The sequence below is a fragment of the Diadema antillarum genome, unplaced genomic scaffold (genome assembly GCF_040938485.1).
Source record: "Diadema antillarum isolate AM-2024a unplaced genomic scaffold, OU_Dant_1.0 seq00001007_RagTag, whole genome shotgun sequence".
NCBI lineage: Eukaryota > Metazoa > Echinodermata > Echinoidea > Diadematoida > Diadematidae > Diadema > Diadema antillarum.
The window spans coordinates 347,107-362,500 of record NW_027271844.1 but is presented as its reverse complement, the minus strand read 5'-3'; the positions used below and the strand labels follow the sequence as shown (position 1 = coordinate 362,500).

The following is a 15,394-nucleotide window of genomic DNA, read 5'->3' as shown; positions in this document are numbered from 1 at the left end:
TGATTTGCTTGTTTGAGACCATGGGCCACAAATCACTTGAGAGATTTTACATACAAGCAACGTGTCTGGATATAAAACCCGACAAGTTTTGAACATGAAACATTATCATTCTGGGAAGGTGTATGCCAAACAGGCAATGTCATACAAGGTTTGATATTGCTCGGGCGCGAGGAGTGTCTAGTGTATATGGATAGATGAACATATTCAGTCTATAAAGTCGATTCTCCAATTCAATCAACGGTTCTATATGATATATGATGTCATTTTCTACCGATAACAACGGTATAGTAGGGTCCAATGCACATAACATATTTTTATATGCAAGATATTAAGGTACGCTGTCAAATGTCTCGCAAAAGATTGACATTTGAAATATTCAATTTTGGTATTGTTTAGCATCGGGAGCGGCGATTCAAAAATGTTCTGATGCATATGTGCAGGTCATTTGTATCAAAAAACATACGACCATATAAAAATTTCGCAATAAAGCCTGAAACACAAGTAGATAACACTATTTCTCTCAATAAGCCATTACTGTAGACGGTTTATTCTAAAAACAATTGTTGGTATAACTTTTGTTCACGTTTTGTATATCTAACAACATTGAACATTGAAAATAATGGGTAGAATTTTTACATTGGTCATGTTGGTTGTTTCTATCCCTAACTCACATTGTAGAACGATTTTGAAGCACTTAAGTTGTTTTTTTCATGCGCACATAGTAAATAATGATTTTAAGTGTTGAATTTTGTGCAAATGACACAAGAATTAATTCACACTGAAATAATCATTATTGTGGTAGCTGAAATCAGTGTTTCACTTTAGTATCACCATTTTCGGAGACACATCTATCGTGGCCATTTTGCCACATTCTCGACTATTTTCTTTAGCACGAGACTTTGTATGACGTCATTTAAAGTTGAATTTGTTTTTTCTCTTCACATTAGCCCGGTGTTAAAATTCATACTAATAGTGAGTAAAAAGGAGAAATGGGTTCAAGAACTAGTATCGATCTTACAAAGATAAATTTTCATTAATATAAGCACAACTAGGTGATGAAAGAGGACATAATGTCCTCTTATATTACATAATACCTGTTATACATAATGTAGATATATGTACACGATAGAGTAACAAGTAGAAAAAAAATAAACTTTGATTTTTTTTCTTCTTATTAAGTGATATTTCACTGTCGTATACTTAAATGTTACATTTTAACGATCGCATTTTTTTCTACTGTAAGTAAGTCAAATGTGTAGTATAGTTTAGGATTGTAGGCCTACTTCATTTAGGTTTACAAGTAAGTAAGCAAGTATGTCAAATTTAATGTGGAGCATAGTTTAGGATTGCACTTCGTTCAGGTTTACTCACTTACTTAAGTAAGTAAGTCAAATGTGGAGCATAGTTTAGGATTGCACTTCGTTCAGGTTTACTCACTTAAGTAAGTAAGTAAGTCAAATGTGGAGCATAGTTTAGGATTGCACTTCGTTCAGGTTTACTCACTTACTTAAGTACATGTAAGTAAGTAAGTCAAATGTGGAGCATAAGTTAGGATTGCAGTTCATTCATGTTTGATAGAGGGGTTTTTTGTGTGTGTGTGTTCTTTTGAAATATATATCTGCAATCGTCTTCTGAACCTTAAATTGCTTTTCGCAGTTTTGTTATTTAGAATGGTCGAAAATTAACTTAATGTAAACATGGCATGAGACATTCAAGATTATTGCATTAAGTACTTTTTTCAGTAATATAAAAAAAGAAAAAAAAATCCCCATCATATCTTTTTTTTCGTCAGATAACGCTACTCATCAAGATGGCTCAAAGAAAAACTGACGAAGTCGCTGCTGAGTGCTTGGAAAGAATGAACCAACGAACTGAAAGCATCATAAAAAGTGCCAAGGATTCGCTACTCGACAAAATGAAGGAAGTGAGGGAACAGTTTGCATCAGTCACAATAGGTAAGACTACGACATCTCAAACAATTTACAGTTATGTGTATTCTCTACGGGAGCTGCACACAAATCAAGCCACGCTTATTGTAGTCCCGCTGTATTATTCATTGTTGTATTGCTAACACGTTTTGCTGTGCATTGCGTAAAGGTAATGAAGAAAAGAATAATTTTGTTAACAGCTTATGTTTATGTTTATGTATATGTAGGATACGAACAAGGTATGTATATATATGCATGTACATGTACAATGATAAAATAGAAACTAATAAATCAAATCAAATGAAATCACCGTTGTTTCTTAAAGAAAAATGGTATGACTATTCAGCTTTAAAAATCACCAAGCTTAATGCGGTTGAACTGTAAAACCATGATAATAGTTGATTAAAAAACCCTCCGATGTTAATATATTTGATGTCATTATCATGCTGTGTCAGTACACAAATATCACCATGCCACTAAAGCATTTCTTTAACCGTTAATTCTAGCACTGTGCATGGTGCAAGGGAGATTCAAGTATGATACGAGTTATTATTTGATATTATGCAGATGAGAGCTATATGTATTCTGTATCGGCTACTCTCAACAAGCTCAGTTTAAAGCGGCAGTCACTCCAACATCTGTTTGTGTAAATGTTAGAGAGAAATGTTAGGAAAAAAAACGAGATTATGGTTAAATATTTAGAGCTGTATTATGATGACATTGATACAACAAAATAGTCCAATGGAGGGCTAACAAATTCGGAGAAAAAAAATGAATATTGTCAGTGTTTCTGTAAGCATGGTGTTTCAAACGCGAGTATTTCTCTTTTATTTGTCTTTGTTTCTGTTTTTGCTTCATTTTTTTTGGTTACATCAGAGACAACGGGGGCACGTATGATAAAATATGTTACTCATATTTTGGATCTGTACTCTTAGTATGAAATTTTTTTTTTCTCTCTCTCTCCTTCAAGACATGTTAATGTATGTACATGTAGTGTGGATGTGTGTCCATTAAAAGACTCAATGTATCTAAAGTATTTGGAAGTCCTTGAGGTTTATGAAGAAAAGTTAAATCAGGCATTAAGAAGCAGAAACCAATTTTAAAGGATTTGGAAACTTGAAAAGTTGCACGAGATTCACTGCAGAGCTCACATAGACCATTTCTTTTATTTTACCTTAGTGACTACCATCTCATTTCAATCGTTTGTATCATTTCTAATTTTGTGAGTATAAACAAATGAACGCCTTTCTCATGATAAATCTTTAAAAAAGCAAATAGATGTATAACATTAGGACATATTCTTTCTTTAATAACACATGCACACGCAGACACACACACACACACACACACACACACATCGTTGGGTTTAATTTGGATGTACGCAGTTGATGCCAGAGTTTTTATATAAAGTTTATTGTCTTGACCTACATTCTGTTGAACTGCAAGGGACCGTTCACGAAAATAGAAGTTGAGCACTGGTACGCACGGTATATAGCTGCAGTTCTAATGTTATTTTAGTACATAAATTTGAACTTCCTGAAATAAACACTATTAGCACTATGGTAACGTCACACAAAATATGACATACAGGTCAAGTATTTAGTGAAATCATAACAAATCATAGGTTAATTGGCACACTAAGTGACACCTAATAGTGAAAGTTTATAAAAAGAAAACTTGCAGGTTGACAGCTTTTATTTGTGAGGATAAATATGAATTAGTTATTCATTTTTCAAATGATAAATAATTTTTTTCAGTCAGTTTCCCTCTGTCATGTCTGTTTGCGTTTGTAATACCCCCATTACAGAGAGATTTCCTCTCATCAGTCACTCATCGGAAGCAAAGTTTATCGCTTCCGGGCACCCACCGAAGTGTATTGGATTACAGTCCAGTGAATCCGACTAGTGTTTTTTGACTATCAGGTGGGTGTCAGACCAAGGATGTTGAAGAGATGGAGTAACAACAGAGTTATTCCCTTTGATCTATGTTAGAAGCCGCCGCTCAAAAATATTTAAGGCATGTGCCAAACAGGATCTGCCGCGCCGATAGGAAGACAATTGACTCGTGTCTCATTGCATAATCACCAGCCACTTTCAAATTAAGATATGTCTTTGTGATGGTAACTACTTTTCACTATTCCTTCTTATAAAAGCTAGGTGGTACAGACACGTGGATGCGTGAACAGAAATTGAGGAAAATATGCTAAAATGAAGATGAAAATTACTCGACTGGGCATACGCGGGCACTCATCTGATATATCTATCAATAAAGAATTATACTTGAAGATTATTACATGTTAGTTTCATTTGGGGAAATTAAGTCGAAAAGTGATAAAAACCAGCTTTCCAGGATGGTACAGTTTGAAACATTTTCACATAATACAGCTCTGATTTACACTTTTGCGCAAATTTCTGAACGGAATTGACTTTTGTTTTACATGCTTTATTATTAAGTGAAATTTTATTTCATTTGACAAATAAACAAGCAAAATACATCTGCATGGCCAACATTATGATAACGTTCAAAATGAATTTTCAGATTGCTCAGCAAGACGGCGGCTTGGAACATCGATCATCAAAGGCACAGTGCACCTGTGGAATTCTTTTGTACATCAATAGAAATCTGACAACTATTTGAATAATTACAGCCAGTTGGAACTCCATGTATAAAACCTCCTTGGTCAGACATGGCGAGGGGTGATCCGATGAGGCAAGATCGTCCGATGAAGATCAGCCGCCACACGTCTGACACTGACATGATAGTCAAACAACCAAGTGGCATTCATCAGACTGCGATCCGATGCATTTCGATGGGTGGCCGGAAGCGACAAACTTTCCTTCTGATGAGTGACCGATAAGGAAAAAAATGGGGGAATGGAAGTTTTACATACTCAAAAAGCTGCATCACTTCGCTGATCCCTCGCATTTATCCCCAAGTTGAATTATCCTTCGGGTTTATGTCAGGTTTTAGTGTGTGCGTGTGTGTGTCACACACACACACACACACACAAACACACAAAGCACACAAAGCACATTGCTATAACTTCTGACCATCTTGGGACGGACACTGTACTAGGGCTTTCTATAGCTAAGTCGGGAGAGGACCTGGCTAGCATCCGGTACTCTCGGGTGGGAATCCCGTTGGAATCCCATTTTCTTTGCTCAGTTTTTCACCAATAAATCAAATTTATTTCTGGTTAGTTTCCGTCTGTTTGCGTTTGATGAATATGGATATAATACTCTGATTAGATATGATTTAACATTGAACTTGAAATAATTACTATAGTTAACATTTTGGTGTATGTCATTTGGATATGAAGAAAAAAAGAGTAAATTCTAACCACCAGTGTATTTTCATGGTTGTCACATGCTTATTAACCCATTTTCAGAGTCAAATTCTATACCTGCAAAAGATGATGTGCCGGAAAATTCAGTGAACTGCCAGCTGCCATCTGAACGTCCTAATACCAGCATGACCAGCGATTTTGGCCAACTCAACATTTCAGTAAGTGAACTGCAAGGATACATGTTTACACTTGGGCAATAGATATTATGCTGAAAATTCAGTCACGAAGAGCGTGCAGATTTTCATATTTATCTGAACACAATTGGTATCGTAGTGAAATCGGAAATATAGGAACAACACACGCCTTGTCTACTTGAATGTATATATATATATATATATATATATATATATATATATATTGTATATATATATATATGTGTGTGTGTGTGTGTGTGTGTGTGTGTGTATGTGTCATGAGAACATTCGCTGCAGTCGTTGCCATCATAATCGTCCTCACTACTATTGAGTTTGCAACTACACAGTGAACATAATAAATTTCCCATTTTAGTATATTTATATTTACTGTCTATCTCTGTATAACTTGAATGTTTGTGGTGCTTCCATGAAGTTCATTGAGTTATGTTTATTGTTTTCCTAATTTCAAATGACACCCTGTTGGATACACACAGTATAATATCAGCGTGACTCCTTGGACTGTTCGGAGGTTATGCTTTCAATCCTTGAGAGTTTATTGGTGTAGCTATTTATTTTTGTCTTTATCACCCACTCCCCAGGCCATCAACGTACAAGCAAATCCTGATGCAACAGTAGCCAGTCCTGAGGGGGCGCGCTCCGAATTGGTGTCTCAGAAGTTGTTCAAAATTGATTCTGCAAATCAGCAGAAAAGAAATGATAACAAGTAAGTAGCTGGGGTGCCCTTTCTTACCATAATCGTTTTTTGTTTGTTTGTTTGTTTGTTTGTTTGTTTGTTGTTGTTTTTTTTTTGGGGGGGGGTTTAAACCTGAAATTCAACGATCTGGTGCACTCTTTCGGGAAAATATTTGGAAAATTGTCCAAAGTAAAAAGGTTTTTAATCTACCCCCCCCCCCCATGCACACACACACACACACACACACACACAAACACACACACACATGAAATATTCAACAATCTTATTTTAGGGGGGGGGGGAGAGACAGTGGGGACAGTTTGGCGAAATCGTAATTGCAACGTCTTTCCCTGCGTGTAATGGAGGTGCACCGGCAATGACGACATAAGCTGCAGAGAATGGAGAGGTAACAGATATCACGATAACGCAATGTGTATTGCTACGATCACGAGATGCTAGAAATATAATTCATAACAAACTCAAGAAAGAAATCAAACATACAAAAATCTTCACGCCCAATGGCCTCAAATCCCTGAGGACCAGTCCTAAAAATAAAGTTGGCGACCAATCGGCAACGAGTTGCAGACTTTAAAGACGACCATTGAAAGGCTTTTTACTAACAAAACACATTCTTGTCACCAGAATGGTTTCAGGTAAACAGCTAAAAAGCCTCCAGCTAATCAAAACTGGTTGCCACCGGTCGCTGAACGATGACATCTATAGTTGCAGACTTCCTAACAAATCTTTTTATACGACCTCTGGAAACTAAGTGGTGACAAGTAACAGAGGGCATTGAATAGTAACCTAAATGGTAACTTTTGTGTGACCACGGTTTAACCATGGGGCTTTTTAGTAGCTCCATGGTTAAGCCATGGTTTAATGGGCTACCGTGCTTGTGACACAGCTCCTGAATGAATGCCGTTTTCAGGGTCTGAGGAAAAAAAAAATCTAAATCTTATCGCGTTTCGTAATTGCAAATGCGTTTTCGGTGTTAATGTTTGATACCCCTCCTACTTTTTGTTTTGTTTTGTATTGTGTTTGCTCCCTTTCCAGCACACCCAGACGAGAAGGCCAAGACCTTCTTTTGTGGAAGTTAGCTGACAGGCTTTCTGTCAGTAGCCAGCATCAGCTGGCCTTGGAGCTTGGACTGCAAGAGCATGAAATCAACCCAATAAGACGCAACCACAAGGACGACCTCACTCGACAGATTTACGAAATACTCCAGGTTTATTGTCGGAATAGCGCACAACCTATCCCGGGCCTCATTACTGCTCTTAAAGAAACCAAACAGAAGACAGTAGCTGATTGGCTGATTGAACGTAAGATCTGCTTTGAGACCTCTCGGCGAGCACAGAAATTGTAATTTCTTTGTGGCTTTCCATGTTTAAATTGAACTAACTTAACACATACAACATGTTTTGGTATATAATAGCAGTAAAGCCATCCAGAGCATGGTAAGGGTGTTTTACCGTTACTGAGTTGGGATTTCGGTTTGGCCGGGTGGTTACTCGTGTTTGTTGAGTGAGTGATTGTTTTATTGCTTAAACCTTTCACGTTGATTGCGTTTATATTGGTTATATAATCTGTGAGTATAGATAAACTCATAGGCCTACTTAGGTGCATTATATACGTGTGTACATATTATACTTGGTACATATACATAATTGTATACAAACATATACACATATAATTTCATTGTTGCTTTACTCAATTATGATTACAATGAAATGGTTGCAAACCATATTGCATTTGATCAGTTTTGAATGGACAGAATAGCAGATTTTTAGCTCAAGTAAGCAATGCGATCATTGTCCGTATGTGCATTTTTTTACATTTTTCGACTCCTTGATTTTTCACCTAACTGGGTTACAATGGCTCCCTCCACTCCCCCCCCCCCTCCTTAACCCTCCCCTCCCAGGGCAGTCTAAAGCCCACTAATAAATTGATCATGTTTAAAAATCTTTTTCTCAACATACAGAAGTGACTGAGATGAGGAATGCTTCCTTAAGTACGTTGTAGCAAGTGTAGAGCCGGGGCTTGATGAAAGGGGGGAGGGGAGGAAACCTTGAAATCAGGACATTTTCTATTTTATTTTATTTATTTTATTTTATTTTATTTTATTTTATTTTATTTTATTTTATCTTATCTTATTTTATTTTATTTTATTTTATTTTATTTTACTTTATTTTATTTTATTCCATTTTACTTTATTTTATTTTTATTTCTATTGTCCTTTGGTAAAAAGAAAGTAAAAAAAAATATGCAAACACAGCTATATGCATTGGATTCCTAATGTAATGTATAAGTTTAATGAAATTGAAACTCTGTATACATGCAATTTATTTGTTAATAATCGCATATTCTTGTTGTCATCAATTGTAAACCCTGTTTGTATGTCCGATACTTTTCCTCATCTTATGTTCTGTTGAACGAAAGAATGTATTAATTGAATGATTTTGCTGTCTACACAAGGGCAAGAACCAAACCTGGCGGCCGCTAGATACAGTGGCTCTCCCTCGGCATCAGAGCCGAGCAACAGTGTTAGAAGCAACAGTCGGGACGAATGTTACGAGGAATCATCATCACCAAGACGCTACCACATCTACTTCGCTTTCACGGAAGAAGCCAGGACACATGATTTACCAAGCATCGACAAGTACGGGGGCATTTCTCTATACCACTTTGATACTATCATTGAGAGTTTAAGACCAAAAAAAGTAAATCGCTGACACGTCTGAAGTTTTTTTTTCTGCACTAGAGCTACGCTCACCCAATATGACTGTCATATGACAGATTTATCTTTGAACACATCCGAATGGAAGTGATATATCCATTTAATGTATTTTATTGCATATTTTCTAGCATACTCAGCCAGTGTTTTTATGCCTCCGCCACGAAGTGTCGCCGGAGACACCATGTTGTCCGTCCTTCCGTCCGTCCCTCCATCTGTATTGAATGTTGTTGACAGTGTAACTAAAAAAACGTTTGAATTATCCTAATGAGACTTGGTATGTACATGCATGAGGAGACGAAGTTATGCCATTCAACTTTTGGCTGCACATGCTCAAAAGGTCAAGGCAAAATGCTCAAAATTTCACTATTTCCCCATATCTATTCTATGCCTGAAGGTATTTTCCTAAAACTTTATTTTACTCCACGATCGTGAATTTAACCACTGGCCCCATAGTGTCTGTGCCACAAATATGATATGTTATATAGTTTATATATTTGCATTCTAATATTCTAATAAGTATTGTTCATAGTATCAGCATATATCAATGAGTAAATGTACTATAGCATATAGAAGAATTTAAAATGAATATGTTTTATTGGTATAACAAATTGGTGCTGTAGTTGTTTTGTCCCAGTGTTCCATGTCTTACAAGCTTGGCTTTCTTAGTGGAACACTGTTTTCCATCATTGTGATTATTTCCTATTTTTGTTGCCATGGCAAAGTGCATCGTTTCTTTTCTATGATATCATGCGTGCATATACTTTATATTGTATTTGAAAAAAATCCTTTATCAGACGAGTGTAAGAAAAATGAAAAAATTGTATCACTTTGGATTATGTCAACTTTTTCTTTTCTTTTTGATGATGGAAATAAATACACTATTGAATTGGATTGAATTGAACCACTCGTGACAAAATTTAGAGAAATTTACAGGACGTGAGGTCAAAGATCAAAGGTCATGTGAAATTGCTAAAATTTCACTTTTTCTCCATATCTTGAAAATGTTCCCAGGTATCCTCATGGAATTTAGATTATGGGCATGTACTGCTTGACAATGATTCTCCTGGGATTTAATTTGTGGTCACGGTTAAAGGTCAAGTGTCAAATGGTCAATTTTACTATTTCCCTCATATCTATAATGCAATGTCTGAAGGATTTTTCTTGAAACTATTACCAAATAGAAATTATCTGGCAAAGCTTCTTAGCCAAAAGGTCAAAGGTAAAAAGTGTAAAGGTCAAGTGAAAAGGCTAAATTTCACTTCTTCCTCCAAATCTCGGAAGTGGCTCAAGGCATCATCATGAAACCTCATACAGATCTATGCATGTACTGCCTGTCGGTGATTCCCTGGCTAATTTTAGGGTCATGGGATCAAAAGTCAAGGGTCGCAGGCCAGGTTTATATGCTGAAATTACACTTTTTCTCCATACTTTCGAAATTAGACAATTCATATAAAAGGGTTAAAGGTCAAGTAACAATCGTCAAATCCCCTAGTACCTGAAATAATATAGCCAATGATTCAATTAATTCTACTTCAAGGAAAGTGAACAATCACCACATTTGTGACAAATATGTCATTTTCATTTTTTGCCAGTCATGTGAAACTGTAATCACACATTGTCAAGACGTACTATAGACTTACTGGGAGAACCATGCATTGTGGCGGAGGTATTCCAGTCGCCATAGCGGCATTTCTAGTTTATTTGTTTGTTTCTGTGTTGCAAAAGAGATTCGCAATCATAGCATTAAACATCAGGATCTGCCTCATTGTAATGCTTGGTTTTGCCACAGGTGTTGTGTTCTAGTTGATTTCGTTATGTTTTATAGATAGTATCAGAAAAGAGTAAGAAATTAGGTGTTTATACAGTAAATACTGTAACAGATTATTATAATATCGGTGGGTGATGAAGACAAAGGATATATCTCAATGCAGTGCCCAAAGACTCTTAATAAACCTTCCAAGTACACTTGATTAACACTTTACATTCTTTTATATTATTTACCTAAATTCATCTTATTTTGAAGGTGTCGCGATATCTTTAAAGCTGGCGGTTGGAAAGTGCACGAACACGGGCAGACAGAAAGGCTTGGAGATCCCGTCACGACAACACTCGGAAACATTCTTACAAGGTCGAATCATCTTGTCGTCCTGTACAGCAAGGCTGATTGCCAAACCAAGGAAAGGTCTGAAATGACTATGTTGATTGAGATGGCTTTTCAGAAGGCTTATGACGACAATGAGCTCGGCGGGAAAATCATCCCATTGTACTCCTGCGAGAGAAAACACCTACCACTGCACCTTAAGGCTTTAAGTGGTTCACACATTGATGACGGGTACTTAGAGAAAAAAATCAAGGAAAGCATCTTGAGAGGAGCAAGTGACCCAAACTAAACTGATAATAACTTCATGACATACTTGATTTGTCTTCCAGCTTAAAAGTAGAATGTCTAGACGCACAAAAAAAAAGTTTTTAAAGGATTTGTAAAGTTGTAACACTTCAGAATTATTGATATAGTTCTGATGACGCAATGATGTTAAGTTCTCTCACAAAAATCCTACTGATCTTTTCGAAATAACTCCACATAGTGTTTCCTCTTATACCACAATGTCTTGTATACATGGTACTGCTAAAGCATCGATTGCTGGTAAGCTACCTATACAAAGTATACGATAGAAGAACACATCCATTACCTCCAAAATAATATAATGAGGAGCGAGATTGACGCCTACAGTATGGGTCATTGCAGAGCAAAAGACAGTTCTTAATTTTTCCCAATTTGTAGTTGTTTTTCATTCATGAATATATACGCTTTGTTGTTTACACTTTTACGTCATATGGCCTTCATGTTTTATTAGTCAGAAGAGCAAATTTAAAACAAATTAATGGAAACATTTTCTTACCGCGGGAACTAAGGCAGCCATTCGAGACGACGCCCCATCCACATCAATCTGCTGCGCCAAAGCACCAAAACGCAGGAATATTTTTGATAATACTTGTTGCAAAGTTTATTTTTAATCGGAGTTTATCTCTGACAGGTGTTCTGTTCTCTTATTTTAAGTATGGTAGGAGTTAGCGACGACTTACACAAAGAAAAAAACGGATGGAACAGCAGCAACTCATGATAAACGTGAAAAAGCTCAGTGGAAGAAAATATTTGTTTCCTTCTCAAAACAGTACTAATACTTAGCAAGTGTAAAGACTGCTTTAAAAATGCCACGGATGCTTTGAAAAGAGATATATCATCAGATTTTGATAAGCTATATTGTATTGAGAGATGATCGGATGGTTTTTCTTGGGATTGTCACTACGAAACTACATATTACGTGTCGGAACTTCATAAGTTTGTAACCCTTGTGTCGCAATCATCTGTGATGTATAATCATATATTTTTTACTTGAGAGTACAGAGTAAAAAAAGAATGAGACTTGTTTTATGATTGTTTAAAACGCAAAATAAAACGATAAGCTCCCTTCTTTAACGCCATGAATATATATGCCCAGTTAAGCAGTAAAGTTCGTTTGGGATCTCTTTTGGATAGTTCTCCTTATTTGTTTTGATTTAATTTGCAAATAAGACTGGGCCAGAAACCCATTTCACGTTGCTTTCACATATTGTATAACTATTTTTATGTCATATATAATCATTATATTTTTATACTATAATATCATTATTGTTGTAAGAATATCGCGTTTGTATGTAGAGAGATCATTATAGTCAGTTGATATGAAAATATGTCCTTTAAAAGTAAGGGAACTTGAAAATCCTGTCAAAAGAAACTGTATTCTTCAATTGACAAGAAATTCAGACTATTTTAGGTCTGCCAAGTCCTAAGGCACGTGACCTTGACGTCATCTTCCAAGATAATGTGAATATGGCACGAGTGTGTAAATCGGTAGCCCTGGGTCTACTCATGATGGGAAAGTTGGTTCAAAAGTTATGAATTTTTGAAGTTTTTGCTCAGGCACTGCTGGATGAGAAGACTCCTATAGCTTGTGATGTCACACGTGTACAACAATATAAAGAAAACATAAGGAAAATGTAACATATTTTCACTTTTTTCGCATAATAAAAGAACCCTTGACTTGCCTCTTTCAGAAGGCAGGGGGAATAATATTACCCATAACATACATCAGTGATAGTTTGATGAAATGTGCACTTTATTCAAAAGAATTAAATTCATCCAGCAGTGACTGCTTAGATAATACAAATTCATAACTTTTGAACGGACTGCCGATTTTCCCCAAACTTACACTAATGTATTCTAATAATATTGCTGCATTCACTTAATCCATGAAGGCGAATTTGTCCTTTAAGAATGAGATACATTATAGAGTTTGGTATATTCAAATCCTGAACTCATGTTTTTGGTATTGTCGATTATGATTACAAGCGAAATATGAACATTGACATTGCGTGATTTTTTTTTTATTTCATATACATGTATAGAGAATGCCATATGTATTTTGCTTTTATAAGAACTGTATTTCGTACTTACCACAATAAATGTTAAAATCTCCCGTTCTGAATGTGAATGTACATGTTTGTAGGGCATAAGTTTCAAACAAAAGCTTGCAGACATAGGAACGTCAATAAGCGCATGAAATACAGATTTTAAAACTTTACTGAAAAAAAACCCCTCTAAGATCGCTTATGATTACGATGTAGATTTTGTAACTTCTTGAACATTACAGCGAATCCATCTTCAGTTGTTGTAGAGTTCTTTTTTTTTTTCTTTTGGCTGTTTTTGTAATCAAGGTCCGAAAACTATTTCATTTCCTAGAGTTATAGGAATGTTAAGATATTCATGTACTTTATGATTATTATGATGAAAGTGATTTTAAAATGCTGCATTTCCATTCTGTTCTTCCTGCCATGAAAACATCTTGGGTGGAGAGGCACATGGATAAAGGAATTGGCAGCATTTACAAAGAAAGCAAGCGTATATATATATAGGAGGTGATACATTTTTCAAGTGGAATCTTACGTCAGACGGGTTAATATCCGTGGAAAGTACCTATCTGTTTTTGAACGAAATTCTTATTGCATTGTGTCATTACAAGTAATACTTCTGGTTTTAATTCTAATATATTATCATTTATTGACGGTGAGCCTGTTAGCCCTGAAATGAGTTTTGAACAAAATATGATCACTCATGGGATATAGTATAAGCCATTCTTCTCTTATGAATTTTTATCTATTGTAACAAAACATAATCCATGATAATTTTTTCTCAATATTGACATTACTCGAAAATGGAAATCACCGTTACAGAATGCATCAATCAGCAAAACGTTTCATTTTTATCGAATCTATGCGATTTTTAGCTAAAAGCCAAATTAGAATTACAAATGTTGCCACGCTTTGTTAAATGTACTGTGTAAAAAACCATAAAACCACCCTCGCAGAGGCAAACTATCAAGTAAAATGGAAACTGACTCATTACTAAATCTGCAAGAATCGATTCAACGGAAATTACATTTTACTTTGATTGACATCATCAAAAGAATACACACAGTAAGTATTGTTTTATCTAAAGTTGGTTCATTGAAAAAAAGAATAGCCAATCAGCATTATCTGGTCATATTGGGGCATCAAAGTGAATCTTAGAATTTTATTTTTTCATCTTGTCAATAAACATCAATGCATCTATTTTTGACAGTTGTGAAAAACAATTTTTCCATGGCTAAAGGCTAAACATGATAGCCATCTGATGATTACAAGTGAGGAAATGTATTTTGAACTTCACACGTTTTGTAAAGAATTATTTCATAAATACAGAATGTCTATCGAAAATACGAAAACAGTTGGCAAGTTCTTACATTCTTGGTCTTAATACTTAAATTCATTTTTCTAATGTATTGTATTGTTCATTACTATGCATGTATTAGGCCTACTGAATGCAACATGTGAATTTGGAAATAAATCTCTTGGGAAAGTACCATACTGTTAATTGATTGTAATGGCCCATGTAATGGTAGTAGTAGTAGTAGTAGTAGTAGTTACAGTGTGTTGATTTTGATTTCTTTGCGTGTGTATAAACGTTTACACATGCACATTCTAATTATGTGTGGATATATTAACCAAACAAAAAACAGAGGGGAGAAGAGATTGATAACGATCTCTTGCAATATGAAGACAAGATGCACTTGTTACTATTGATTGTTTATTATTGATAATATTTTGTTTAAACGTTGCGCTATCAAAGCAGGATTATCTTCACGGAGTATAACATCATTGAACACTCATAGATTTCTGATATAGACATGGAACAAGTAAAGGTCTCTCTTTTCTTGTACCTCACAGTAATCTTCTTTCACAAATGACAATTTTGACATATGTAAAACAGTTATGGAAGGAATCATATGCGTACAAGAACTTCACCACTTTCGACTGGACTGTCAGTCGGAATCTTCCCATACAATAGAATGTGCAATTCACTGTTCTTGCCAAGGTCCAATGGGTGCACGTCACGAGACCGACACCCACGAGTAATACAGCCCACGAGTCATACAGCTCACAATTCATACAGCCCATGAGTCATAAAGCCCATTTATTCGA

At 35.7% G+C, this 15,394-nt stretch overlaps 1 protein-coding gene across 1 annotated transcript in view; it reads left to right on the top strand.

The window, feature by feature from the left end:
* LOC139742596 (uncharacterized) overlaps positions 1–14,759 on the top strand; it is a 15,592-nt gene extending 833 nt beyond the window's left edge. The window contains exons 2-7 of the mRNA XM_071653125.1: positions 1,793–1,955; positions 5,317–5,432; positions 6,008–6,132; positions 7,156–7,421; positions 8,575–8,758; positions 10,860–14,759. Of these exons, the coding sequence (XP_071509226.1) occupies positions 1,811–1,955; positions 5,317–5,432; positions 6,008–6,132; positions 7,156–7,421; positions 8,575–8,758; positions 10,860–11,226 (1,203 nt within the window). The 5' untranslated portion in view covers positions 1,793–1,810 and the 3' untranslated portion in view covers positions 11,227–14,759. The remainder of the gene's footprint in view (positions 1–1,792; positions 1,956–5,316; positions 5,433–6,007; positions 6,133–7,155; positions 7,422–8,574; positions 8,759–10,859) is intronic.
* Positions 14,760–15,394: the final 635 nt, after the last annotated feature.